General features: G+C 36.1%; 1 protein-coding gene across 2 annotated transcripts in view; it reads left to right on the forward strand.

Annotated features, from left to right (window-relative positions):
- The window catches only part of LOC138165729 (E3 SUMO-protein ligase RanBP2-like), a 77,155-nt gene that overhangs the window by 5,041 nt on the left and 44,413 nt on the right, over positions 1–27,701 (forward strand). Inside the window, exons 1-6 of one of the 2 annotated variants that reach the window (XM_069094015.1) lie at positions 3,721–3,849; positions 15,465–15,532; positions 20,731–20,842; positions 21,763–21,915; positions 25,772–26,002; positions 26,484–26,629. In XM_069094015.1, the coding sequence (XP_068950116.1) occupies positions 15,471–15,532; positions 20,731–20,842; positions 21,763–21,915; positions 25,772–26,002; positions 26,484–26,629 (704 nt within the window). In that variant the 5' untranslated portion in view covers positions 3,721–3,849; positions 15,465–15,470. Of the gene's footprint in view, positions 1–3,720; positions 3,850–15,464; positions 15,533–20,730; positions 20,843–21,762; positions 21,916–25,771; positions 26,003–26,483; positions 26,630–27,701 lie in introns of those variants that run through there. The other variant, XM_069094014.1, reaches the window with a different exon arrangement.

The following is a 27,701-nucleotide window of genomic DNA, read 5'->3' on the forward strand; positions in this document are numbered from 1 at the left end:
CCTTCCTTCCTTCCTTCCTTCCTTCCTTCCTTCCTCCCTTCCTCCCTCCCACTTTCCCTTCCTTGCTTTCTCCCTCTCTTCCTTCCTTCCTTCCATATATGATTAGATTAGATGGCCACAGAGAATCTCAGATCCTTTGGTTCCGATTCTGTGATTCAGTGATACCTTAAATCCTTTGTACCTATCTTTAAAAAAAAAAAAGTCTGGCAGGGTCCCTGTGTCATTGCATTACTTTTTTTTAGATGTTCTATATTGGAATAATTTGTATAGTCAAAAGTTGTTTTTTAAAAAATTTAATGGTTTTCCAGCCCTCTCGAGCCCATAATCCAGTTTTACATTAGCTTTGAAAGTTTTAGAAATAGGTTCCTAATATCTGCTGTAATGTCTATGCCCTAGCCCTCCATTGTTTGTTATTTCAAATGTTTTTGTATACAATCGCTTTTTTTTCAAGGTTCCTGACACTTCCACATTCTTAGCTAATTGAAAAAAGTTAGAATTCAAAGTAACAGTTAATTTTTTCCTGCTACTCTTTTTTAGAGTTAAAATTTTTATCAAGGCACATGATGAAACAGTGTTTTTCTTTTTGCCTTTTGGAGGGCAATTGGAGTTAAGTACCTTGCCCAAGGTTACATGGCTAGTTTTCTTTTTTGTGTGGGTGTTTAGTGTCTTGAGGCCGGAACCGAACTCGGGTCCTCCTGACTCCAGGGCTGGCACTTTACTCACTGCGCTACCTAGCCTTACTCACTGTGCCACCTAGCTGCCTCCACAATTTCTTAATTGATGGCAAATGTTTAGGTAGTTGAAGTTGTTTCCACCACTATAACATCTTAGCTCCTTGTTTCATAATTTCTATTCGAAAATCATCCTCTATATTCCACATCAAAGAATTTAGAGCTAAACAAGATCATAGAAGTTATTTGATTACAGGATTGTAGATTTAAAGCTTGAAGAAACCTAAGCAGCCATATTGTCTACTCCCTCATTCTCTGTGCCACCCCTCCCCCATTTTATAGGAGTAAACTAAGGCCCATAAGGGTTAAGTGACTTGCCAGAGGACACGCAAGTAGTAAGTGACAGATCTGGGATTCAGTTCAGTCCCATTTTATTTTAACTCCAAATCCAGTGTTCTGCCCAGCATACCACATTGGTAACAGTGATAACATAAATGCATTTAAAAGCAAATTTTGTCTTCTCCTAAATAGTTTTACTGTGCTTCTACCCTAAAATTAATGGATTTCCATGAAAGTTTATGCCTGTTTGACATTATAATGCTATTCTTCCACTACTTGTATTAGAACCTGTTTGTTTGTACTTGGTTTTAATGGGGGAGGGCGGAACAGAGACAGGAATAATAAGCATTTTAATAACACCTTATTATGTGACAGGTACTGCACTAAGTATCATCTCATTTGATCTTCATAGCAACCCTGGGAGGTTAGTGTTGCTGTCATTATCCTCATTTTATAGTTTAGGAAATGGAAGCAGAGGTTAACTTGCTCAGTCACACAACTAATAAGTTTCAGAGACTGAATTTGAACTCAGGTATTACTGACTCCAGGTCTAGCCCTCTATCCACTGTACCACCTAGCTGTTTGGGGTATATGGGATATTCAGGGGGTACTAGCAACCCCTAGCAAGGTGAAGGTCTGCTGAACTCTTTGCAGGGCTGCTTATCCATCATTGGTGTCTTATCTTTCACCCAACTTTACCAGTGGCTTGAAGAAGCTGTAGTATGTTCAGTGACCACCTACATACATCCTGGTAAAACTGTCTCTGCGGGAAGACTAAACCAGGTTGAGAGTAACCAACAGGCTTCAAACCCATTAGTGGATGAGGGGGATATCTGCTTCAAGCATGGATAAGGACTGTGTCTGGCAGAATGGATGAATGAGAACAGTTAGTACAGGTGGTCATGGGAGGCAAGTGAAAAAGTATGCAGTGTGGAGCTCTTAGATCTTGATTGTGCATCAAAGCTGCCAAGGGCATCCACTGCATCTTGGGACGCTGTCAGGTGTCCTGATTTTTGTCTTGCCTTTGGACTTCGGTGATCCTGGAACAGAGAATGAGGCTGATGACTTTGTGCAACTGTATCTTAAATCCAGTTCATGAGCAAGTACAGATATTGCCCGTAATGTAATTGTTCCTCTTCTAAACAAAGAATGAACAGTAAGAATGTTTATTTTGGATAAAGCATACTCATCCATTGTCATATTATTACCCTGATTTCCATCCTTATTCTCACCCATACCCCTGTGTGCTAATTTTCAGGGTCATTTGATTATTAAATTCGATTGTTCCCATCCCTCTTCTTGGTTTTTCTCTTGAATTTCTGGGTACCTATTTCACTCTTGTGGCTCTTTTCTCTTTCAGAGTTTCTATATTTCATAGTCTCTGGTTTTATAGTTTTACTTGGGTGTTTAATTCGTTCTCCCCCAAATCAAATAGAAAGTCCTTTTAATCAGGTCAGCAAGACTTTTTGCTGAACGTGTTCTTCCTTGTTTTCATGAGATGCACTCTCTCCCATGCCAAGGAGCCTGTTGTTCTGGAACTGTAAGTAAAGGTCCAGAAAACCAAATCCTGTTCTTCAGCATTCATCTATATAGCCAGCTGTTTATTTTGAATATTTTATTAACTTTCAGTTGGAATAAAAAAAAAAGTGCCCCCTGAGGCCCTTCAGTTTCTACTTAGGATTTTAGTTTTTGTTGATAGATTCAAGTTTTCTTTTGAAAATATTATTTATTTCCACATCTATCCACAGAAGTAAGTGTTGGTTAATGGATTTTCTGAGTTTGGTATACTCTGAACCACATCTTAAATTATGTGCTTCAGGAAGAGAATGCACTTTCCTTAACTGAAATATTCAAGTACCTACTCTTTACCCCTCAATAGAAGGTTATCATCAGCCACTACAGTTAGGTGTTGTCAGTGATTAAAAAAAAGCATTGCTAAGTGCCTGTATGGCACTTAGTGTTATTTTGAGTATGGGGTGGTGTTACGGGTTTTTTTTCCTCCCCAGTGTTCAGGATGATTCATTTCACATGAAACATGGATGACAATAGTAAAGATCTGAATATCATTCTTTACTGGTCCCTTTTCCTTCCACTTAAGTCCTGTAGTCCTGAGCAGTAGGCATGGGAGCAAAGAATTGATTTCCTTGACCATACTATCATCACAAGAGGAAATTCATAGCACTGACCACAGAACTTGTGCCCCTTCCACCTTGGGGTCATATTTTTGGTAGAATTCTTTGGCTGTGACCCAGTTAGGTAGCTCATATTCTAGCTCCATATCCAGCATCATCTTGAAAAACTGATTGGTGCATGCTGCTCTGAGTTAGTCTCCAACAACGGGGACCTTAGACTTGGTTCTGACCTTAGGCTCAGCTTTTTAATCAGAGGCATGTCTGATGCCCTCAACACACATGTTAAGGTTTCTTTAGCTAGTCAGTACTTAATCTCTTTGGGAAGAACATCATTATACATATAGTCTTTCTCCTTTTGTGTTGTTTATTTGCCAAACTCTTTTAATTGTTTTTGATTCTCCTCTGTGCCATTCTTTTTCTCCTTGGATGGTTTTCTGACTTTCCTTGTAAAAATTAAATTCCTATTTTGTGTAAAGCATTATATTATGAACTTATCATCTGTCCAAGAATATTTCTTTTCAGCCCGAAATGCAAACAGAGTATACATACCCTCCTGAAGTTGACTGAATTCATCAACAGTACTGGATTTGGAAATCAGGATCTGGGACCAGATCCAAACTTTGCCCGTATCACCTGTATGAACTTTGAGCAAATCATTTAACCTCTCTGGACATTAGTTTCTTCCTCTGTTAAATGAAAAGGTTGCAGTAAGTATATGACCTTCAATATCCCTTCCAGCTTTCAATTTATGTTGATCGTATGAGGCTTGCCCTTGGACTCAAAAATACCTGGGTTCATACCTTCTTAAACTTCCCATCTTTGTGACCATGAGTAAATTTCTTTAAAAAAATGTTTTTTCTTAAATACCAAAGAACATTTCCATATGCAAAATAGAGCAAAAGTATTGCCATTTGAAAATATAGCAGTATAGGGACTCTTCCATACTGGTAATTTTTTTGGGGGAAAAGGGATATAATAATTTCCAACATAGTACTTTCAAAATAGTACTTATCTCTGCTTTCTTCTGAATTTATTCTTGTTCTGAGCAGTTAACTATAAAAAAGTCCAATTTCAGTGACTGCTTTTTTTTTTCTTGGCATCATTATTGTTAGCATCTAAGTCCCGTATCAATCAAAAAACAAACAAGCCCTTTTTACAAGTAAACATGGTCAGACAAACTAAATCTCATTGTGAAAAATGTGTGTTTCTTTCTGCATTTTGAGTTCACCAACACTGAGTTCACACACACTGTCAAAAGGTGGCTGCTGTGCTTCATTATTATTCTCTGGAGGTGTGGTTGGTTATTGCTCTATAATTAGTTCTTAAGTCTTTCATAGTTGATTTTCTGTACCCTATTTTTATTGTATAAATTGTTCTTCTGGGTCTATTCACCACAGTTTTCCCATCAGTTCATGCAAGTTTTCCCAGGATCTTCTGATATGTCTTTTGATCATTTCTTACGGTACAACAATGTTCCCATAACATTCATATACCGCAACTTGTTCAGCAATTTCTCAATTGATAGACACCTGTTTAGTTTTCAGTGTTTTTGCCTTTGTTTTTCTATATTAAATCTTCCTTTTAGAATATATTCTTTGAATTTGAATTTTTTTTGCTTGAATTTTTTCTTGAAACTATTCCCTCCTTAGTATTATCTTCCTTTTTAACTCTTCCCCTTTCCATCTCTACTTGTTAAATTTGACTTAGTTTTACATTAAGCTAAAGTCTGCTAAAGTATGTATGTGTTTGTCTAGTTTTCCAGTGTGTTTATCTTCACACTTGATCCAGTGCAAAGTTCATTTTTTTTCCGTTTTTAAAAACATTTACAATTTATTATTTATTTTAGCATTCTTTTCTTTTTAAATTGAGTTCCAAATTCTCTTCCTATCTCCCACCTCATCCTCAGCCACTGAGAAGGCAAGTAATATGATATCAATTACATAGATTTTCCATATTAGAAAAAATTTTTTTTAAAAAGCAATAAATAAAGGGATAAAATTATATTTCAGGTTACACTTAGAATTCATCAGTTCTCTCTCTGGAGGTGGGTAGCATTTTTTTCACCATGAGCCCTTTGGGATTGTTTTGGATAGTTGTACTGATCAGAATAGACAAGTCTTTCACAGTTGATCATTATTATAACATTGTTACTACACAAAATGATCTCCCTGTTCTTCTCACTTGAGTTTGTATCAATTCATAAAGTTCTGCTATATTTTTTTCTGAAACCCCCCCCCCAACGTTTTCCAAAGCACAGTAGTACAATTATATGCCATGACTTGTTCAGCTATTCCCCAATTGATGAGCATCCCCTTGATTTCTATTTCTTTGCCACTACAAAAGGAGCTGCTGTAAATATTTTTGTACACACAGATCTTTTCCCTTTTTCTTTGATCTCTTTGGGATATAGACCTAGTAAAGGTATTGCTGGGTCAAAGGTAAACACAGTTTGAGTGTAGTTCCAAATTGGTTGGACTAGTTCATTATTCCATCAACAGTTCATCTCAGCATACCTATTTTTCCCTCGTCCCCTCCAGCATCTGTCATTTCTGATAGGTGTGAGATGATGCCTCAGAGTTATTTTATTTTGTCTTTAGACTATTAATGATTTAGAACATTTTCCATGTGACTATAGATAATTTCTTTTTCTAAAAACTACCTGTTCATATACTTTGTTTATTGGAGAATGGTTCTTATTTTTATAAATATGACTGTTTTGTGTTCAGTATATATTTGAGAAATGAAGACTTTCTCAGGGAAATTTGCTGTAAGGATTTTTGATATTCATTTTCTATGGTTTCTTTTAGCAAAATGTAGTTTTCTTGATCATCCCTTATAATTGGTCTATTTTTGCTTTTTCTCTTCTTTTTTTAGTTTAACTGAAGCATATTTGATTCTGTATCAGGGCTTTATTTTAACTGTATGTGTTTTTCTGTTTCATGTGTCTTTTGTAAACATCATTTTGTTGTATTGGTTTTTCTGTGGGAAAGGTAAAAGTGTGGTTTCTCAGAGACTGTCTGCTAAAGTAAGTCCATCCTTAGGCCTTAGGCCTAAGTTTTCATTTTTTATTCGAAATTATGTAACTTTGAAACTTTAGAAATCTTTCTGTATAGTTGCTCTATTCTAGTCAGTCCTCACCCAGCTTACCATCAAAGAGTTAAATTTCTATAGAACTGCAAGAATTGCTGAACAAGACTACTGGTAAGGGAGAACAGGCAGTAACCTTGGAAAAGAAGCTCAGTCCCTGGTTCCCAAGAAAAACTCCTAGATAATACTAAAAATAATGAAGATTGGAAGGAGCTGGCAGCAGCAGGTAGATTTGACCAATTAAGGGACAGACAGTAGCCTTGGGACCCTCAAGTCCAGATAGAATGTATCAAGGGTAGACTGAAAGGAGGGGTCCAGTGTTCTGAGTTTGTAATACACTGACATAATGGACCTAATGTATTATGTAACAAGATTAGAGCCTCATTAGTAATAATTATGTTAATATTCATAACCCTTGCTTATTTAACCCAACTTTAGCTTCTGTACAGTGGCCTCCCCTCTCTTGGTGCTGTCCCAGAGACTGGACCGCCTGCTTCTTGCGAGATTCTAATAAATCTTTCTACCTTCACTTTGAGAGGTCTCCAAGTAGTTATTTTGGGTTAGGGTCTCTGTATCCCACATAGTTTTGGTATCCACTTCCATTTTATAGGCGTTCTAGTTGAATAAAAAAAAAACTTGAGTATCATCCAAACAAGTGATTTATTTAGCTGTACATGCAGTTGCAAAGCGACAGACAGTAGCCTTGGGACCCTCAAGTCCAGATAGAATGTATCAAGGGTAGACTGAAAGGAGGGGTCCAGTGTTCTGAGTTTGTAATACACTGACATAATGGACCTAATGTATTATGTAACAAGATTAGAGCCTCATTAGTAATAATTATGTTAATATTCATAACCCTTGCTTATTTAACCCAACTTTAGCTTCTGTACAGTGGCCTCCCCTCTCTTGGTGCTGTCCCAGAGACTGGACCGCCCGCTTCTTGCGAGATTCTAATAAATCTTTCTACCTTCACTTTGAGAGGTCTCCAAGTAGTTATTTTGGGTTAGGGTCTCTGTATCCCACATAGTTTTGGTATCCACTTCCATTTTATAGGCGTTCTAGTTGAATAAAAAAAAAACTTGAGTATCATCCAAACAAGTGATTTATTTAGCTGTACATGCAGTTGCAAAGCAAATTGTATTCAGGGCTCTTAGTAGCCAAGAACCCAGAACTTTGGTTTTTGCCCAGTTTGTATATAGTTTGGAAGGAATGAAAAGCAGGATGAAAGGGTTAAGCCACCAGGCTTCTTATTAGAGGATAAAATCTGGAGACCATCAAGTGAAGGTAAGGGTTGTCTGGAGGGAATTGGAAAGACAATCAGGAGACACTGAGGAGAAAAGGAAAAAGAGTTATTTTGTGATGTTCTTTAAGTTGGGTGACTCTGGGGATGGGGAGAGCAATCATGTGATGTTTTCAAAGTCAGGTGACTGAGACTTAACTTCACAAAATGGTAGCTAAAGGTAATATGTATTTGTAATGGTAATTTGTAATAGTAAAGCGATTTCAATATTACAGTGGGTTGTGATTCATGTTCACAGTTGTGATTACTGTTATTTTCCCCTTCATGCCATTTTCTTCTCTCTTTTTATCCTCTAGCTCCTCAGAAGTCTCTTTTGCTTCTAACCACTGCCTCTCTTAATCTGTCCTGTTTTTTTAATCGTTCTCCCTTTCCCTCCTTATTTCCATATTGGGTAAGTTACATTTCTATAAACACCTGAGGGTTAATATACCATGTGCATATATATTCTTCTCTCTTTGAAACAATTCTGACAAGAATGAGGTTTAAGCATCGCCTGCAACCGTCCTATTTTGTCCTCCACTGTCAAAGCTCTTCCTTGTGTGCTTCTTTTATTTTTTTTCAAATAAAATGCTTTATTAATTTCTGGTTTACATCATTCACTTCCACCAGATTTTGAGTTACAAATTTTCTCCCCATTTTTCTCCTACCCACCACCCCAAAATAGCAATTCCACTGGATATCCCCTCTTGATTCCTCTTCTTCCCCCAACTCCCTTCTCTTTCTAGACCAATGGTGTCAAACTCAAATGGAATTGTAGGGGCCATGGCCACCAATTCATACATAATGATCTGTGCAGGCTGCATATTGACTTAGTTTTAATTCATATTATGTATGTTTTATTGTATTTTTATTTACTTTGTTAAATATTTCCCCATTGCATTTTAATCTGGTTTCAGAGCAACAAAACTGATAACTTTGTTCTGGGCTGCTCTCAGTTTTCACATTTTAATGCTGAGCTTAGTGCAGACACTTATTAGTTTAGCCCACGGTAACTCAAATCCTGAGCTCAAAAGATCCACCCACCTTAGACTGTACTGCCATGTCAGGCTGAAATAAGATTGCTAAAGTACAATGTCTTTTGATGCTCTCAGAAAAACCTGGAAAGATTTATATAAAATGATACAAAATGAAATGAGCAGAACCAGTAGAACATTTGTATAGAGTAACAGCAATAATACGTGATGATCAACTGTGAATAACTTAGCTATTCTCAGCAACACTAAAATCTAAGACAATTTTGAAGGACTTTTGTGAAAAATTCTATCCATCTCCAGAGAAAGAACTTACAGTCTTGTGAGGGATAACTTGTAGTGAAGTTTGCCCATTCTGAACATCGTATATACATTCTTATTTTTCCTTATATTTTGTAACTAAGTTCAGTATGGTATCCATATATATATATGTATATATGTCATTGTGTATTTCAAGGTAATGTAAGAGTTATTGGGTATTAATACAATTGATTGGATTAACTATTGAGACCAAATTAGAGGTGTTTATAGTTTGGGGAAAGGAATGGTAGTGTGAGAGATAGCAAAGGGTTAAATTTCTATAGAACTGCAAGAATTGCTGAAACAAGACTGCTGATAAAAAGTATCAGACAGTAGCCTTGGGAAAAAGTTGGGTTCCCAGTTCCCAGAAAATTCTTAGATAATACTAAAAATGAAATAATGTAGAATAAAAGGAGCTGGCAGCAGCAGGTGGATTTGACCAGTCAGAAAGCAGACAGCAACCATAGGACACTCAAGCCCAGATAAGGACACATCTAGGTTGGACTGAAGGGGGTTCAGTATTCTGATGTTGTTACTGTGCTTGCTTAGTGGACCTCATGTATTATGTTTGTTATCTAACAAAATTAGAGCCTCATTAGTAATAATTATGGTAACAGATTGAGATTGCTTTGCGCCAATTGGTTGGCATTAGTAAGAAGATTGTGAGCTTGTGTTACCAACCAATGGTAATGTGGGACAGTTTAGAGGGTGTGGAATTCCCACTTTAGGGTTTTATAATCATGCCTTTACCTTCTGTAGGGTGCTTCTCCCTTCTGGCCCTTTGTCAGATTGGGGACTCCTTTTCTCTCGAGGTCATAATAAACTCTTTTCTACTTTCTACTTTTAGAAGCCTCTGAGTTTAATTTAGGCAAGGGTCTTTACTGTCCCAAACAGTCTGAATGCAGATTGAAGCATACTTTTTCTTGACTTTATTTTTATTGTGTTTTTTTTGTCTGTGCTTTCTTTTACAATATGACTAACACAGAAATGAGTTTTATCTGACTGTACATGTATAACTTGTATTCAATTGCTTGCCTTCTCAAAGAGAAGGGGAAGGGAGAGAAGGAGAGAATTAAGAACTCAAAAATTTAAAAAATAAGTGTTAAAATTGTTTTTACATGTAATTGGGGGAATAAAATATTAAATTTTAAAATTACAAAAAATAAAAATAACTTTGAGGTGTGTCAGACCTTTCATAAAGGTTTAGGGTCATTAAAGCCTTATTTTGAGAATCTGAGAAATCATTTTCTGCAACTTCTTGTGTATTTCATTGATCATCTCTTTGTCCTTGAGCAAGTCCCTTAATTTCTCTGGGCTCCAGTTTGCTCCTTTACAAAATGAGAGGGATTGGGCTAAAATGGCTTTCTAGTGTTAGATCAACCCTCAGCATATCAAGGACTGGTCAACAATTTCTTTGTGCTAGGAAAAGTGGGGGATAGAATGTATGATAGATCAGCAGATCTGTTTGAGGCTGCAACTCAAATCCTCATACATTATATTGTTTCCTTTGATGAGAGTATGTTTTGGAGTATAGCCTCTGAATGTATAACTTTGAATATGACTAACTTTAAAAATCTTCTATTACACCACATAATATTTAAATTTGTTATGAACTTTCATAGCTGGGAGGTTTAAGGATCTATCACAGTGCTTATTTTATGGAAAAATTAATATTTTAAAGGGTGGAGGTATTTTGTGTTAATAAGAATATTATGCTATGAGGAAAATAGCACCATTTTGTTTCATGCATAATTTATTCCCAGTATCAATGTAATATTATTAATAACAGTTATTACATAATAACATGTTGCATCCTAAGCAGTATTTTTGAAAATATATATTTATTTTTATATTTTCCAATTACATTTAAAACATTTTTAAGTCATTAAAAACATTTTGAGTTTTGTGTTCTCTGCTTTGTTCCCATCATTGCCTTCCCTTCCCCTTGAGAAGACCTATATCAAAAAAACTTGCTATAAAAATTTCCCCAGTTCTTGATTTCTTTCTTTTTTTTATTTTTCAAATGCTTTATTAATTTCTGATTTACATCGTTCATTTTCACCAGATTTTGAGTTACAAATTTTCTCCCCGTTTTTCCCCTACCCACCACCCCAAAATAGCAGTCCCACAGGATATCTCCTCCTCCAAATTGCTCTCTCCCGTATCTTCTCCCATACCCCCTTTGACTTTTCCAGTAGGGCATGGTGGATCTCTATGCCCCAGTGCCTGTATATCTTACTTCCCAATTACATGTAAAATAGTATTAATAATAGTATATATATATATATATATATATATAGATATATAGATATATATAGATAGATAGATAGATAGATAGATACAGATTTTTTTTTTAAACATTTGATTTTAAAACTTTGAATTCCAGATTCATTCTTTTCCTCCCTTGTCACCCACCCTTACTGGGAAGATAAGCAGTTCAGTATAGGTTGTACATGTGTAGCTAATGCAAAACATTAACATAGTAGATATATTGTAAAAGACTGACTATATTTCCCTCCCTCCTATCCCACCACTCACTTGTTCTATTCTCTACTTTGATCCTGTCCCTTTTCAAAAGTGGGTGCTTCTGGGGGCGGCCAGTTAGCACAGTGAGTAAGAGCACCAGCTCCAGTATCGGGATGACCTGGGGATCAAATCTGCGTTCAGACATTTAGCACCCACCCAGAAACACTTGGCTGTGTAACCTTGAGCAAGTTACTTAACCCCAATTACTTAGGAGCGGCCAGGTGGCTCTCAGCAAGTAAGAGCACCGGTTCCAGTGTCTGGATGACCTGGGGATCAAATACGGGCTCAGATACTTAGCACCACACCCAGAAATAACTGGCTGTGTAACCTTGAGCAAGTTACTTAACCCCGATTGCTTTAAAAAAAAAAAGGGTGCTTCCAACTTCCCTCCCCCCCAGCCTGCCCTCACTTCCATCATCCCCCGTCTCATCCTCTTCCCCCCTACTCTCCTGTAGGGTGAGATATCCTATTTAGTGTGTATGTAATTCCCTCCCCGAGCCAAATTCAATGAGAATAAGGTTGACCCATTCCCTTTTGCCTTCCTATTCTTCCCCTCCATTGTAACTATTTTCCCTTTCCTCTTCTATATGAGGTAGTTTACCCCATTCTGTCTCTCCCCATCTCCTCTCATTATATTCCTTTCTCACCTCTTAATTTCACCCTTTAAGTATCATCCCTTCCTATTAAATTGGTCCTGTGCCCTCTATGTATACCTGTACACATATACACACATTCACATATGTATTCATATGCCCATATACCCCCCGATATCGACATATATGTGTGTGTGTATGTATGTGTATATATATATATATATGTATAATTTCTTTTCCCTTCAACTATTTTCGTACTGAGAAAAGTTTCATCAGTTACAATTACCTTTTTTTCATGTAGGAATGTTAATAGTTAAACTTTGATAAGTTCCTTAGGATTTCTTTTCCCTGTTTACCTTCTCATGCTTCTCTTGCTTCTTGTATCTTAATGTCAAATTTTCTATTCAACTCTGGTTTTTTCATCAAGAATGCTTGAAAGTCCTCTATTCCACTGAATGACCATATTTTCCCCTGAAACATGATACTCAGTTTTGTTGGGTAGGTGACTCTTGGTTTTAATCCCAGCTCCTTTGCCATCCAGAATATCATATTCCAAACCCTTCGATCCCTCAGTGTAGAAGCTGCCAGATCCTGTGCTATCCTGATTGTGTTTCCACAATATTCAAATTGTTTCTTCCTGGCTGTTTGTAATATTCTCTCCTTGATCTGGGAATTCTGGAACCTGGCTATAATATTTCTAGGAGTTTTCTTTTTGGGATCTTTTTCAGGAGGTGATCGGTAGATTCTTTAAACCTCTATTTTGCCCTCTGATTCTAAAACATCAGGGCAGTTTTCCTTGAGAATTTCTTGGAGGATCATCTCCAGGTTTTTTCTTTGATCATGGTTTTCAGGTAGTCCAATAATTTTTAAATGATCTCTCCTGGATCTATTTTCCAGGTCAGTGGTTTTTCCCACAAGATAATTCACATTGCTTTCTATTGTTTCATTTGTTTGGATCTGTTTAACAGCATCTTGATTTCTCATAAAGTCATTAGCTTCCATTTGCTCCAGTCTAATTCTGAAGGAATGATGCTCCTCAGTGAGTTTTTTAGATTCTTTTTCCTTCTGGCAAATTCAGCTTTTTTAAGGCATTCTTCTCCTCATTGCCTTTTTGAGCCTCTTTTGTCATTTGAGTCAGTCTATTTTTTAAGGTGTGTTTCCTCAGCCAGGCTGTTGACTCTCATTTCCTAATTTTCTTGCATCGTTCTCATTTCTCTTCCCAATTTTTCCTCCACTTCTCTTATCTACTTTTTATGGTCCTCTATGGCCTTTAACCAGCTCGTATTTTTCTTGGAAGCTTTTGGTGCAGGAGTTCTGATTTCACTGTCTTCCTCCTGTTCCATGCTTTGCTCCTTTTTGTCCCCAAAATAGGAGTCTGATATTGGATTGCTTTACTTAGTTTGCTTCCTTTGTTTGCTCATTTTGCCACTCAATTATTTGTCTTTTGGGCTTTTTGCCACAGTAGGACTCTGCCACCAGACAGGGGAGCTTCGTTCCAAATGGCTGGGGTTTTCTCAGCTGCCAGAGGTATTAGTTGGGTGCCCTCTCTGAAGCCTCCACACTCCCTGGCAAGCTGGTCACACACCCCAGGGCCTCCACCCTAGACTGCAATCCAGATCCAAGCAGGTTAAAGCAAGAGCTATTACCCCTACAGTCTGCAGGCCAGGAGCTGCAGTTGCCAAGTGGCGGCTGCCGCAGCCCTCAGAGGCTTTGAGAAGCCAATGCACTCCCAACTACTGGGTCCTAAAGTCCACACTGCACTGACCTCTAACTTTGTCCTTAGCATCTATGTGTTCATAATTCTGGACTGCCACAGCTGCTGGTGATCTGGAGTCCCTCTAGCAGCCGGCTGGTCAGGCCTGCCCTGGGGCTAAAACCTTGGCTTGGGGCTGGGCTCCCAGAACCTGCTGGCTGATTCCTGCTGGCCAGATGGGCTATTCTCAGCGGGAGGTTAGCTTCTCTGTGTCATTTTGTGGTTTCTGTAGCTCCAAAGTTTGATCTGAATCTGCTTTTACATGGATTGGAGGTGGTGGGAGCCAGAGCATGGTCCTGTTTCTACTCCTCCATCTTGACTCCGCCCCCTCTTGCTTTCTTCTAATTTTGTTTAGTTATTAGCATTAGTTTTGTTTGTGTAAAATCTTTTCAATTTCATGTTACTAAAATTGTTTTATTTCCCATTATCCTCTCTATTTTGTTTGGTCATAAACTCTTCCCTTTATCCATAAATCTGATAGATAAATTTTTCCATGCTTCCCTAATTTACTTAAGATACCACCCTTTTGTCTAAATCATGCACCCGTTTTGATCTTATTTTGGTATACGGTGTGAGATATGTTTCTATCTTTCTTGGGAACTGCTTTCCCAATTATTTTTGTCAAATAGTGAGTTATTACTCCAAAGTTTTGGATCTGTATGCTCAGATCTGGGCGTATTTTACAAAGGACATCAGTCAACTAATCTAATGGGGGACAACCAGAATGCCTTGAGTCTGTGCCATATGAGGATTTATTGGAGGGGTTAGCGATGTTTAGCTTAAACAAAAATCTGAAAGGGGATTAGATTTATCTGTTTCTTGGGGGTAGGATTGAGGGGAGGTGCCCACAGGAACAATAGGTGAATGTAAATCTCCCTTATCCCAGGAAGAACTTTCTAATAATTTAAACTGGCCAGAAGTAGAATCAGCTGCATTGAAAAAATCATGGTTTTCTCCTCCTTGGTTGCCTTCATGTAGTCTGGATGACCACTTTGTGTATGTTTTAGTGGAGATTACATCTTTTGTGTTTGGGTTCAACTAAATGGCTCTCGAATTCCCATCTAACTCTAAAAATCTCTGATTCTATGACTTTACCTGAAGGATACGCTGATACATACAAGAAAACTTTGGCCTCTCTCTTGTAGCCAAGTTGACTTGTGTTGGGGATCTCTTTCCCCTCTTCTTACTTGTATTTGATCACTTAGTTGCTTTTTGGTTATGATAGAAGTTGGGGGTATAGATTATGTGCCTACCCAGGATACAAGCTGCCTTTACATTTACCCTCTGCATCAGAAGTTCTTAACCTTTTGGGGGGAACTATGTTTAAATTCACTTATGAAAACAAAAAAAAGGTTACGGAACCCAAGATTAAGAACTTCTGCTCTAGGTAATTTGTCATGCCAGAAAAAAAGATTCCTTGGACTAGGTGTGCTCTTTCTCCCTTATTTCAATCCAACAAATACGTAATAAGAACTTACCACTTGCCTTCCTTAAAAGTTCTTCTTTACCTTTTTTTTTCCTACCCAATGCTGTTTTTCTTAAGGATATATTTCCTATTTTGTTAGAAGTTAGTGGGGGTAAAGTAGATGGAGTTTTGATTTGAAGAGTGTAATAGCTGCAAATATATACCATTACAAAATGATATTATTGTTGCATAGATTATCAAATGAAGTAAAAAAAAATTACTAAAATTTTTCTGGTGAAGGTGTATCAGTGTCTTTTTGAGGGAAAAAAATGAAAAATATTCCCACGTGCAGAGAGTAATGCTTTAAATGTTTTTTTTCCTTTTCAGAAATCAATGAAAGGATTCCTTTTTGCTAAGCTATATTATGAAGCTAAAGAATATGAACTTGCTAAAAGGTAAGGTAACATTTTTATAAGATGAGGCGATTTTAAATTTTTACAAAAGATGCCTTTCATATTTTTACTGCTTTGCTATACCTGCTACATCAGAGTATAACTAATATTGATATATCCATGAAAAACTTCTCGGATTGTTAAAGATTCAATGTGATTTCTTTTAACCTCCACTTCCTTACTTAGGAGGGGTTAATGTTAACAGTGGTGACCCTGATATACTAGACGTTCCCTAAGGACCTCCAAATCATTAACAATTATTATGTCTTTATGTATTCTAATTTTTGAAAATTGGTACTCTATATAGTATATGTGATAATCTTTTTTAATCAAAATATTTAAGTAACTGAAATACTATTCCTTAATTCTCCCAAATAGATTGGATTTTATTGTTGACTGATTGATTTACTAAAGCATCATGATTATATTCTATTGTATCTAAATTCTAGTGAGAAACAAAGAATCAGTGATGACATGATTTAAAATTGACCAATGCAATAAGTATTTTAGATAAATTCAGCTATATCAGGCCTACACAGCATGTGGCCCATAGGCCACTTGTACTCTGCCAAAGGATTTCAGGCTGCCCGGAGAAAAATGTAGGGTTGTGACTGGGCTCGCTTGTTTGTCACATGACCTATAGTAACCAATCATTGTCAGTCTGTCCCTAGTCTAACCTATCTGCAGCCAAAGAAGTTTAGCTTATTTTGATTGACTGCTACCTATTGTCAAATTGTGAGGGTCTGAGCTGAATTTACTTGTTTATATTTAGTTGTAGTCTTTGAAAATTCTTTTCTAGAGGCAATTTCAGTTATTTGTGCTATATTGTTAGCAGAAGAATAGTTAATAGCAAATGGTAAATTACCTCAATTGGATGGACATATCCAATCTAGGAATTGACCCAGAAAAACCATTTTGTGAGATCTAATTCTTCAGATATCTTGCCCCTTGGTTCACCTTTTAGTTGTTTATATTATTTTGCTAGTGACTGTGTCATTTCTCACATTAATATTAAAAGGTCAGATTAAAGTAGAGTTACTATTCTTAAGACTTGGTAAAATAGAATTTCTGCATTCTTTACTGGTTCACACCTGGTCATTGTTTTGGTCTAAATAACCTTTTCTTCCAATTTATTTTGGGCTAGTATAAAATAAAATCGTGTTTTTCAAGACACCATAGTGCAGATATGCCTTAGTTACAACTTAAACGATTTAGAGCAAGATTTTTGAACTGGGGCCCTCTGAACGTGGATAGGCAAAGAAAAATCACAGCTTCATTTTCACTAACCTCCGATTGAAATCTAGTATTTCCTTTATTCAAAGCAAAACAAGCCACATTATTCTAGGAAAAAGTTTATAGGATTTAACAGACTCCCAAGTGGGTCAGTGACACAAAGATTAATAATAAGACTTGGTGTAGAACATGGTAGAGAACCAAGGATTAAGTGTGAGGAGAACCTGTTAGCAGCAGATTTAGCTGGTAAAGCCTCTGTACTGTACATGAGATTGGAACGGCTCTCCATCTCATGCCTATTAAAATTTTCTTTTATAAAAGTTTTTATGGAATCTTTTATTATGTTCATTTGTGAACCTAGCCTTCCCCCTTTCTCAGTGAGCCATCCCTTATAACAATAACAAAGAAAGGAAAAAAAGAGACGTTTTCAGTAAAATTAACCAACATGTCAATGAAGTCTGACAGCATATCCATATGGGTTCCATAGCCATAGTTCCCTTTCTCTATGCAAGAAAGGAGTGAGGTAAAAATAAACAAATAAATAGATAAATAAAAAAAAAAAGAAAGGAGTGAAGTGCATTTTTCATCTCTATTCTTGGCCTAAGCTTGTTCCTTATAATCACACTGAATTGAGCTAAGCGTTTTTGTTCTTTTCACTTATGCTGTTGTTATTATGTGTATTTTTCCTGGTTTCTGCATACTTCTCTTTGCTTTAGTTCATAGATAGCTTCCTGTGTTTGTCTGAATTCTTCATATTCATCATTTTTAAGGGATAGTAGTATCCCGGTACATTCTCTTGCCATATATATCATTCAGTTAGTTTAATTAATAGTACCTATTGATTCTTTTTTTAAGCAATCGGGGTTAAGTAACTTGCTCAAGGTTACACAGCCAGTTATTTCTGGGTGTGGTGCTGAGTATCTGAGCCCAGATTTGCCTATTGATTCTTATGTGTAGTTCTAATAAACTTGGATATTTGGTTTCCTAGAGAGACAACATGGTATAATATAAAGAACAGTGACTTTGTGGCAAAAGACTTGGCTTCAAATTCTGACTCTAGCCTTTGCTGGTTGTGTGTCCATGGGGAAGCTAGTTAACTCCCCTGAGCCTTAGTTGTTCCATTTGTAAAACTGGGGTGTTCTCACATTCTTTACTCCTTAGTATGAGAGTCTGAACTGTTATGGATAGTAGGGAAATTTTGGAGTAAAACGGGTAAATCTTAGAAATTGATTGGATACAGAAAACAGTTGGAGGGAAAACTTATTTCCATCCTGAGTGGTAGTTACTTTAACAGAATCAAGGAAATCAGGAGGAGGAGCTCTTTTTCAAGTGAAGATGAATTTGGTTTTAGACTTGCTTAGTGAGGTGCTCTGGTAGGTCAGCCAGGTCTAAATGTATCTAGTAGGCATTTGAAGTTTCAGTGCTCCTCATACGGTTCAGAACCTGGGACAAGAGAGATAAGAGAAGGTTGAGAATGTCAAATGGAAGGAAAACAAGACTACTGAAAAACTACATTTAGGAGTGGGAAAGGAGATGGAGTGATCACAGATATAAAAACTAAGGAGTGAGAGAGTTCTCAGACAGAGAAACTGTTCAATGATAGCCCCTTGTTTCAGGGAGTTTGTTAAGGAAGGTAAGAAATTCAGAGTTATCACAGGTACTGATCTATGGAGGTTGTGTCCCTTTTGTTGCTTGCCATTTTATTGTTAAGATTGCCAGATTGAGAACCAGGATACTTTGTTTCTATTATAGTCCGTTCTCTGCTACTTTGACCTTGGTCAAATCATTTAGTTTCTGTAACTTAAATGAATGGCTTGAATTTAGACTGTTTCTAAACTCCATTCCACTTCTAAGATTTTGTGATAATGACCAGTTCTTCACATTTCATAAAATTCTTAAGCCTAAAAGAAATTATCTTCAAGGCATACCTTGTCTTGAAGATATATCCATCCCACACTTGTCTAAACGATTCCTTGTTACAAAGGAACTTTGAACTTAAAAAAGGGAGGGAAAAGGCAGTTTAGCAACTAGGTAGGTCATTGTCCAAATTTGAAAGTATATGAGGAAATAGGGTTAGAAGACCTTCAGATTGGGACTCACATGAACTCCTAAGAGAGAGCAACATATGTTCCAAAAATTATTTCAAGATTCTGATTAATTTTAGAGTTTAGACTGTGGTGAAGGGAGAGGAGAAAAATGTGAAGGTTGAATCTTTCTGTTTTTTTATGTTTTCAGAATTGGGTAAAAAGTTTAGTAGATGAGTTTGAAACTAATAAGAATTTTGCATTATTTGTGGATTTTGATTTTATAAGCTATTCTTATCATCCTTCACAAATAAATTTTACATTAGAGCTGTTGATCACTCAATTAAGTAAATAGTGTGGTAACCAAGAAAATTTTTTTTAGACTTACACAGAACTCATACAGAGTAAAGAAAAAGAAACATCATAAACTTAAATATTAAAACAAAGAAAAGGGGGGAAAAGCATGTCATGTGCATAGCAGAGCATAAGAGGATTCAAAATATAGAACAATAAATTTTCATTTCAATAAAGCCTGTATGATAAATACTGCACATTACGTAAGTTTTCTTTTGTTCTCTGCTGTGCACTTTTGTTCTTTTTCCCCCATTCTTCCCCCAACCCCTACCCCAGAGGCTACAATTATGTGTGGATGCATTTATATATAGATATACATACATACATATATACATACACACATGCAGACACAGACACATGTACATACACACATACCCCCCCTCACACACATACTTTCCCTAACAAATTCTACTCCTGATTTTTGTTCTTATGTTTCTGTGTATCTCTTATTTCCTATCACTCCTGACTCCTCTACTTTACTTCTACCCTCTACCTTGCCCTCCTGTTACTGAGCCTATGCCCCCCAAGGCTTTCTCTCCTGTCCTCCCATTCCCATAAATCTAAACACCCTTCTATAACCCCCTTTGACCTATTCCCTCACTCTCCACTCTAGATATCCCTTCCTTATCTTCCCAAAGATCCCTTCCTTATCCTATTTCCATTGATTTAAATACCCTTCTATACCCCTCTTAACCTGTTTCCTCATGAGATCTCTTCCTTATCCTTTCCCTTCCCCATTCCCTTACTGTTTTATTTCTTCTCAATTTAGAAGAATTTTTATGCTCTTTTTGGTATATATGTATTGTTTCTTCTTAAATATTCCTTATGGAAGTAGAACTACCAGCTATCCTTTGCATCTAATTCCTTTAAATCGATTTTTCCTTATGCCTCATTTGTATAAAATAATTACTCTTTTTAACTATTCCTAAATAGTTTTACTTTTTAAAGTGATATCATAGTCAGGGCTATCCCAGTCTTTCTTATGAACTGCCCAGTTACTAATGAATCTTAGATACACATTTTATATTTTACATACATAAAAAGTAAATGGTCTGTTCTTATTAAATCCCTTGTAATAAGTCTTTGGAATGTACCTCATGTTTCTCTTGGCCCTTGTATGCTAAATCTTCTGTTAAGTTCAGGTTTGTTTTTGTTTCTTTTTAAACAAAATCCTGAAAGTCTGACAGTTGATCAAATGTCCTTTTTTACCATTTATGATTATGCTTAACTTTGTTGGGCATGATATTTTCAACTGCCCAGTTCTTTTGCTCTTTGATATGTAGTGTTTCAAGACCTATGGTCCTTTAGTGTCTCCACAGCTAGGTTTTATGTGATTCTAATTGTGGCACTGTCATATTTAAATTGTTTTTTTTCCTTGTTGCTCTTAATATTTTATCCTTGAGCTGGGGGTTTTGGAAGAGATAAATATTGAAATATACTGGGTTAGTAGTAATCTTTTTTGTTCTTTCAACAATCTTTTTGTTTAAGTAAGCTAGAAAAATGTTCTTTTGTGTTTTATAAGTTAGAACTGCATTAAATTTATGTATTATAAAATCCTCTTTAAATTCAGTGTTTTGAATTATTTCTTAGATATATATCTACTTACCTTAATGTACAAGAGAGAGATCCCAAAGCACATAAATTTCTGGGTCTTCTCTATGAAGCTGAGGGAAACATTGACAAGGCTGTTGGATGTTACAAGGTATGTAACAGGTGTTGATTAGAATGCAAATTCTATATCAGTTTGATCCTATGTTATGCTAATATATCAGGACTATTTTTATTATTAATGTTAGTTGCTACTTTGGGGGGGGGAACTGTAGTTGTTAGAGGCACATGATGTAGTACATAGAACATTGGAGTCAGGAAGACTTAAGTTCTGCCTCTAATTTGAATGAGCTGTGTCACAAATCATTTAACCTTTTAGTGAAAGTCAACTCTCTAAAATGGAAATTCCCCAAATTGTTGTAATCATAGGTCTGGAGCAAAACTATACACATATTTTTAAAAAGCTTTACCACCATTTATAAAAATAAAAGACATTTTGAAAAGCTGTGAATAAATGAAAGTATTTTTGAGTACATACATATTATGGTTTAGTTGATAAGACATAACAGGTTATTAGAACTTCTTTCTTTCTTTCTTTATTTTTAAAAGCAATCGGAGTTAAGTAACTTGCTCAAGGTTACACGGCCAGTTATTTTTGTGTGGGTGCCGAGTATCTGAGTCTGGAACCGATCCCAGATCTTCCGACGCTGGGGCCGGCACTCTTACTCACTGCACCACCAGGCCGTCCCTTAGAACTGTTCTTTAAATTAAAGGTACGATAGGAGTATAATTTGTCTAGACATAGTTTTGTGATATTTGTAATTTCAATCCTTTTGTGTGGAGAAAGATGCTCCTCATTTTCAGCATTAAATAAAAGAGCAAAATACTGCTTTTAAAAGATATCTGTTGTATTATTTGCATTTCAGACTTAACTGATTTCACTAATTTTGAAATGTCAGTTTTTCTAGGATTAAATATAATTATTTACTCAGGATTCAGTGATTTCATAAATTGTTGCCATATATATGTTTCAGCATTATTAATTCATTTGTTAACATTTTTTTTAATTGCCAGCGTTCAGTAGAATTAAACCCAACACAAAAAGACCTCGTGCTCAAGATTGCAGAATTATTGTGTGAAAATGACACTACTGATGGAAGGGCAAAATACTGGGTTGAAAGAGCTTCTAAGCTTTTTCCTGGAAACCCTACAATCTATAGGTTGAAGGTAAAAATCTTGTTTTTTAATTAAATGAAGATTGTATAATTTTTTGTTCTTAAATATCAAAAACAGGCCATTTCCATATATGTAGTAGAATAGAAATACATTGCATAGGAAATCATGAATCTAATTTCATACTATTTGCTTTTAGAAATATACATGTCCACACATACACATACATACACTTTCATGCATTTATATATGCACATGCACTTATGTGTTCCACATATTACTTTTAAAGCTATTCTGCTGGTCTGTGCTTCCTCCCGAAGTTGGTTCTGTTCTATTTGGGGCATTAAAAAATGTTTCAGTGGGCCCCAGCCCCCATTTTTTTTTTTTATGACAACAGTATTAGAGACCTCTCACGTCCAAGAGAAGGGAAAAAGAAATCTTTTCGATAGATAAACACAGTTCAGCAAAATGAGTCCACACAGTGGCCGCATCCAAAAATGTATGTTTCTGCCCCTTGACTCCATCTGCATTGTCGTTACAATTTCATTTCTTTGATCAAAGTTCTTAAGAGTTTCAAAGTTGTTGGGTTTTTTTCTTAACAATGTTGTCTTTGTATATAAGTTGTTATCCTGGTTCTGCTCACTTTATTCTGCATCAATTTAGGTTTCCCATGATTCCCAAAATCACTTCTTTTGTCTTTTTTTTTGAGGGGGGAAGGCAATACAATTGGAGTTAAGTGACTTGCCCAGGGTCACACAGCTAGTAAGAGTGTGATCCAAGTGTCTGAGGCTAGATTTGAACTCAGGTCCTTCTGACTCTAGGGCCTATACTCTTCACTGTGCCACCTAGCTTGCCCCTCATTTGTCATTTCTTAAAGGATAGTAATATTCCATTAGTTAATTTGCCACATCTTATTTAGTCATTCCTCAATTATTCTTTCCCTTTTAATCTTCCTCTTTATTATCAGGGAGTTTGTTTTTCTTGTGACTGTTCAGTTTCTGGTAGTAGCTTCCTCATTTACCCTCCCCTTTCCCTATACCTGCTTATTTCTTTGTTGGATTTCATCTATTTCTACACCAAACTGTATGTGTTCGTGTGTTCAACCTTCCTTTGAATTATTTAGATAAGAATGAGGTTTTATCTGATGTTTACTTCCCTATAGTTTCTTCCATATTTGTATATTCTTCTACCCATATACCTCAGTTATGAGAAGTAGAAACTTATTGTAGTGTATTCCTTTTACCCTCCTCTTTTCCCCCCTTTTAAGCCCTCCGAATGGAAGTGATCTATCCCCAGGTCCTATATCTTCCTTATTTACCTCTCCCAATACCATTTTGAAGACATTGAGGTTCTAAGGGGACACTTCTTCTTTATCCTTCATTTAGAGTGTTAGCACTTTATTACATAGTTGCTTCCGATTGCTCAAATAAAATTTTTTTGTTACTCTTGATTTTTTTTTACTCATATTTTACAGTTTTTGTTTAGTTCTGGTCTTTTCCTCAGTAATGCCTAGAAATCCTCTGTTCCCTTAAATGTCCATTTTTCCCCCTGTAGATTTATTCTCAGCTTTGAAGAGTAAATTATTTTCAGTTATAAATCTGTATCTTTGTATTCTAAAATTTCATCTCATTTATAACAGAAGCAGCCAAGTCTTGTGTGATCCTTACTTTGAGACCTTAGTACTTGAATTCCTTCAGATGTAGTGTGTGCTTGTTGATTTGATTTGTCTGCTTGTAGTGTGTGTCTCCTTCCATACCCAGTTTGAAGCCTTTAATTTTGACTGGGGTAATCCTGAGGTTAATTACTTTTTGTGGGTTTCTTTCAGGAGGTGATCAGTGAATTCTTTCTATCTTCACTATGCCATTTGGTTGTTTTTTTTTTTTTAAGCAATCAGGGTTAAGTAACTTGCTCAAGGTTACACAGCCAGTTATTTCTGGGTGTGGTGCTGAGTGTCTGAGCCCGGGATTCGATCTCCAGGTCATCCCAACACTGGAGCCCGTGCTCTTACTCGCTGAGCCACCTGGCCGCCCCTACCATTTGGTTTTAATATATAGTTCTAGAGTATCCAGGCTTTTTGTCTTGGTTTTCAGGACATCTGATTATTCTTAAAATTATTTCTCCTTGTCCTTTAGCAGATGTCTTATTCTTTTTTTCTTAATCTTTTGATATTGTAGTATTTCATGTTTCATGGAATAATTGATTTCAATTTTATCTATTCTAATTTTTAGGGAATCTGCTTTTTGGATAAAGTTTAACACTTTTGTTGTAAACTATTCTTCTTGTCTTTCCACAGACTTCCATTTTATCTTTTGCTTTATTTCTTCTAGGGATTCAGGTATTATGGAAAATACATTTTATCTTTTGAATCTCTGCTTGAATTGTTATGGCATTATCTTCTCATAAGTTGAATTTTTGGGCCTCTCTTCATCTAACAATTTTTTATAGTTGTTTGTGTTTTCTTTGGTTGCTCATCTCTTCATTCTTACTTCCTGTACTGTGACTTTGTGCCAGGGCTGGGATCAGTCTTCTGTTGTACTTGGTCGTTGTCTCTGTTTGGTCCTAATTAGGCTCACTTGGGTTCCTGTGACATCTACGTCTTGGAGTTAGCCTCTTCCCTTCAGATAGCCCCACCCTTGCCTTTGAATTTTTGAGTTTAAGAACTCTGGATTTTAAGGGTCCTCTGTGTTATCTCAGGATGAAGTACTGGGTACTTTGGAGCCCTGGAACATTCTGGTCTGAGTGCTAATCATGCCTGGACTGAACATGTGTTGTTCTTGGGATGTCTTAAGGTCCATACTCTGGGTTTCCTACTGTTCTAGGTTTCTGGGGAGATAGCCACTTTTGCTCTTTCTGAATACAGAGCCCAGCAACCTACAGGGTGTGTGTCTTGTTGTACTGGAAGCCTTATAGCTTGTCTCATTGGTGTTGGCTTTGTAGGAGGTTACTTTCCCTATTCATTTAATTATTTATTTATTTTTTGGGGGACGGACTTTTTGTGCATTTCTCGGTTGAAAAAAAAATCACTTACTGTAGTTCTCATTGGATTTCTTGATCATTATTTGGTCTGGTGCAATTTTTAGGTTTTTCCTGGAGTAGGTTATGTGGGAACTGAACTAATTGCTTACCTTTAGACAGCTATCTTATCTAGAAATTGCAGCTATTTCTAATCTTTGGAGCTCAATTCTGTAGTAAAAAATCTAGCATTCATATTTAGGGACGGAGGGTAGAAATAAAATTAACTCCCTAGTATCTGGCGTAGATGTGTTTATTTACAACTAATGGTATCTTTAATACTTTCAGTTAAAACATTTATTAAACATCTGTATGCTACCAACATTGTGCTAGGTGCTTTACAGAATGTTTACAAAAAGTAAAATAATTCCCACCCTCAAAGAAGTTAGATTCTCTCAGGGAAGACAATGTATACATACATAAGCATAGAATAAGTTACAGAATAAATGTAAGGTAATTTAGAGAGGGGAGGGCACTAGCATTTGGGGAATCAAGAGAGGTGTCACATAAAAAGGTCATACTTGAATTAAATCATGAGAATAATAATGGATTTATTTGTATTTAGAAGTAAGGAGGGAGAGTACTCCAGGCATGGAATACAGTACAAACCACAAGTACATGGCAGTACAAACCACAAGAAGGTCAGATTGGTTATAATGTAGAATGTGGGAAGGGCATCAATGTCTAATGGGTTAAGGTAGGTTGGAGCCATATTGTGGAGGGCTTTAAGTGCTAAAAAGAGAGGAATTTATTTTGAGGGTAGGTATGTCCCATTTTTGTATTTGTAGCCTTAGCACGCAGTTCTGTGCACATAGACATGTAATGAATGTTTCTTATTGATTGGTAAACTTGAATATGTTTAGCATTGATTCTAAACTGAATATGTAAATTTTAATAGGAGCAGCTTTTAGACTGTAAAGGTGAAGATGGATGGAATCAACTTTTTGACTTGATTCAGTCAGAACTCTATGCAAGACCTGATGATGTATATGTGAACATTCGATTAGTAGAACTGTACAGGTCAAATAAGAGACTGAAAGATGCGGTAGCCCACTGCTGTGAGGCAGAGAGAAATCTAGCCTTGAGAACAAGTTTGGAATGGTATTCATGTATTGTACGAACACTTAAGGTAAGTAGAAGCCTGTTCTGTACATTTCTTCTTGGCATGTGACAACACTTTCACCTTTTTATTTATTATTCTCTAAGAGGCATCTGTTTTGTGCTTTAATTTCTTCTGTTTTCCATGTGTAAAGTTCTTAATAAATAAATGACATTGTTGATATCCATTTTACATATATAGGGCAGCTCTTAATGCCATTCAATAAATATTTGTTATTTCTGTGTGAGGTATTATGCCAGTATCTCTGTAAACCGTTTATTTGTCCAAAATGAGTAGCAGTTTATGTTGTTTGAGTGATTAAGGATGTGATGAATTTATTTCACCTTATTTGAAGAAAGAAAATATGGGAAAAGGGATATCACATCTGTATACACTTAATGGTTTCATTGGGGGACTTTTGCTGTTATGTAGCAAAGGAAAAAAAAATACAAATAGTTGGTAATTAAATGAAGCTATATTAAATGTATTTTAATTTATTCCTACCCAATAGGAATATCTGGAGTCTTTACAGTGTTTGGAGGCCAATAAAAGCAACTGGCGAGCAACCAATAAAGACTTACTTCTGGCCTATGCTAATCTTATGCTTCTTACGCTTTCTACTAGAGATGTACAGGAAAGTAGAGAATTACTGGAAAGGTATGATAATTATAAGGAAAACAAGTCTAAGTTACATTTTATATCTTAAGAGGCAGCTTACTGTTTATTTGGTTGAATTAATCTCTTTCCCAAAATGTTTGCTCATATGCTGTACCTAGAGGACTGTTGAAAGTGGTGCAATATGATGAGAATTCTTATTTACCAATTCTCTGTAAGATTATCAAGATTTTATTTTGCAGAATTTAGTCTCTCTGAACCTCTTCTGCTTCAGGTTTGAAAAAGAACAAAAATAAATGTGCAAACCTATGTTATGTTAGTGTTTTATTATAGCATGTTTGAGAAATGATGAATTTGCAAATTGATACATTATGGAAAAGCGAATTAGGTCCTAGTCTTGGAAACAAGAGACCTTGGGTTTGAATTGCAGTTGACTTGCAGTTAATTGTTGGATCTTGAGCAAGTCCTGTCATTATCAAAACCTAACTTTCGTCATCTGTTAAATAATACTTATAAATTAGTTTCCTCACAAGCTGGTGAGGAAAGTACTTTTCAGTCCTCAAAGCATTATATGAATGTCAATTATTTGTTGCTAAGAAGATTGTTGTATTTCCTGTCTATATGTGGGATTTTCTTTCCATCTGAGTCTATTGTTACTAAATAAATATATAACTCAAATTTTAGTTCATTTAAAGGAAGACTTATTTCACTGATTTAATTAGGGATTCTTGGTTTTGTAGAAGGGTGCTTAATGGTTTTTATTTTTGCATTTTGAACAAAAATAATTAAAAATGTTATGTTTTTCCAGTTTTTTAAACTTGGTTTTAATGATTCTGCTTTAATTAGGTACTGTTGGTAAATCACTAAACAAATAAAAATTAGAGTGAGGTAAAATTTTAGTATAGGCATAGTGTAACGAATGGGTCGATTGATATAAGTTAAAAGTGTATACTAATTTGATAAATAAGACTAATTTTTCAAAAAGGGGGAAAGAGAATAAATCTTTTCAGAAAGAAAAGTATGCTAATCCCTCTTGAAAAGTATCAGCAAGCTGCTATATTAAATGCTCTTTCCAGTGGATCTGGTATTTTCTTTTCTTTTTTTTTTTTTTTTT

The sequence above is a fragment of the Petaurus breviceps genome, unplaced genomic scaffold, assembly GCF_028583685.1.
Source record: "Petaurus breviceps papuanus isolate PSGF00001 unplaced genomic scaffold, PetGlider_PUasm1.0 214, whole genome shotgun sequence".
Taxonomy (NCBI): Eukaryota; Metazoa; Chordata; class Mammalia; order Diprotodontia; family Petauridae; genus Petaurus; species Petaurus breviceps.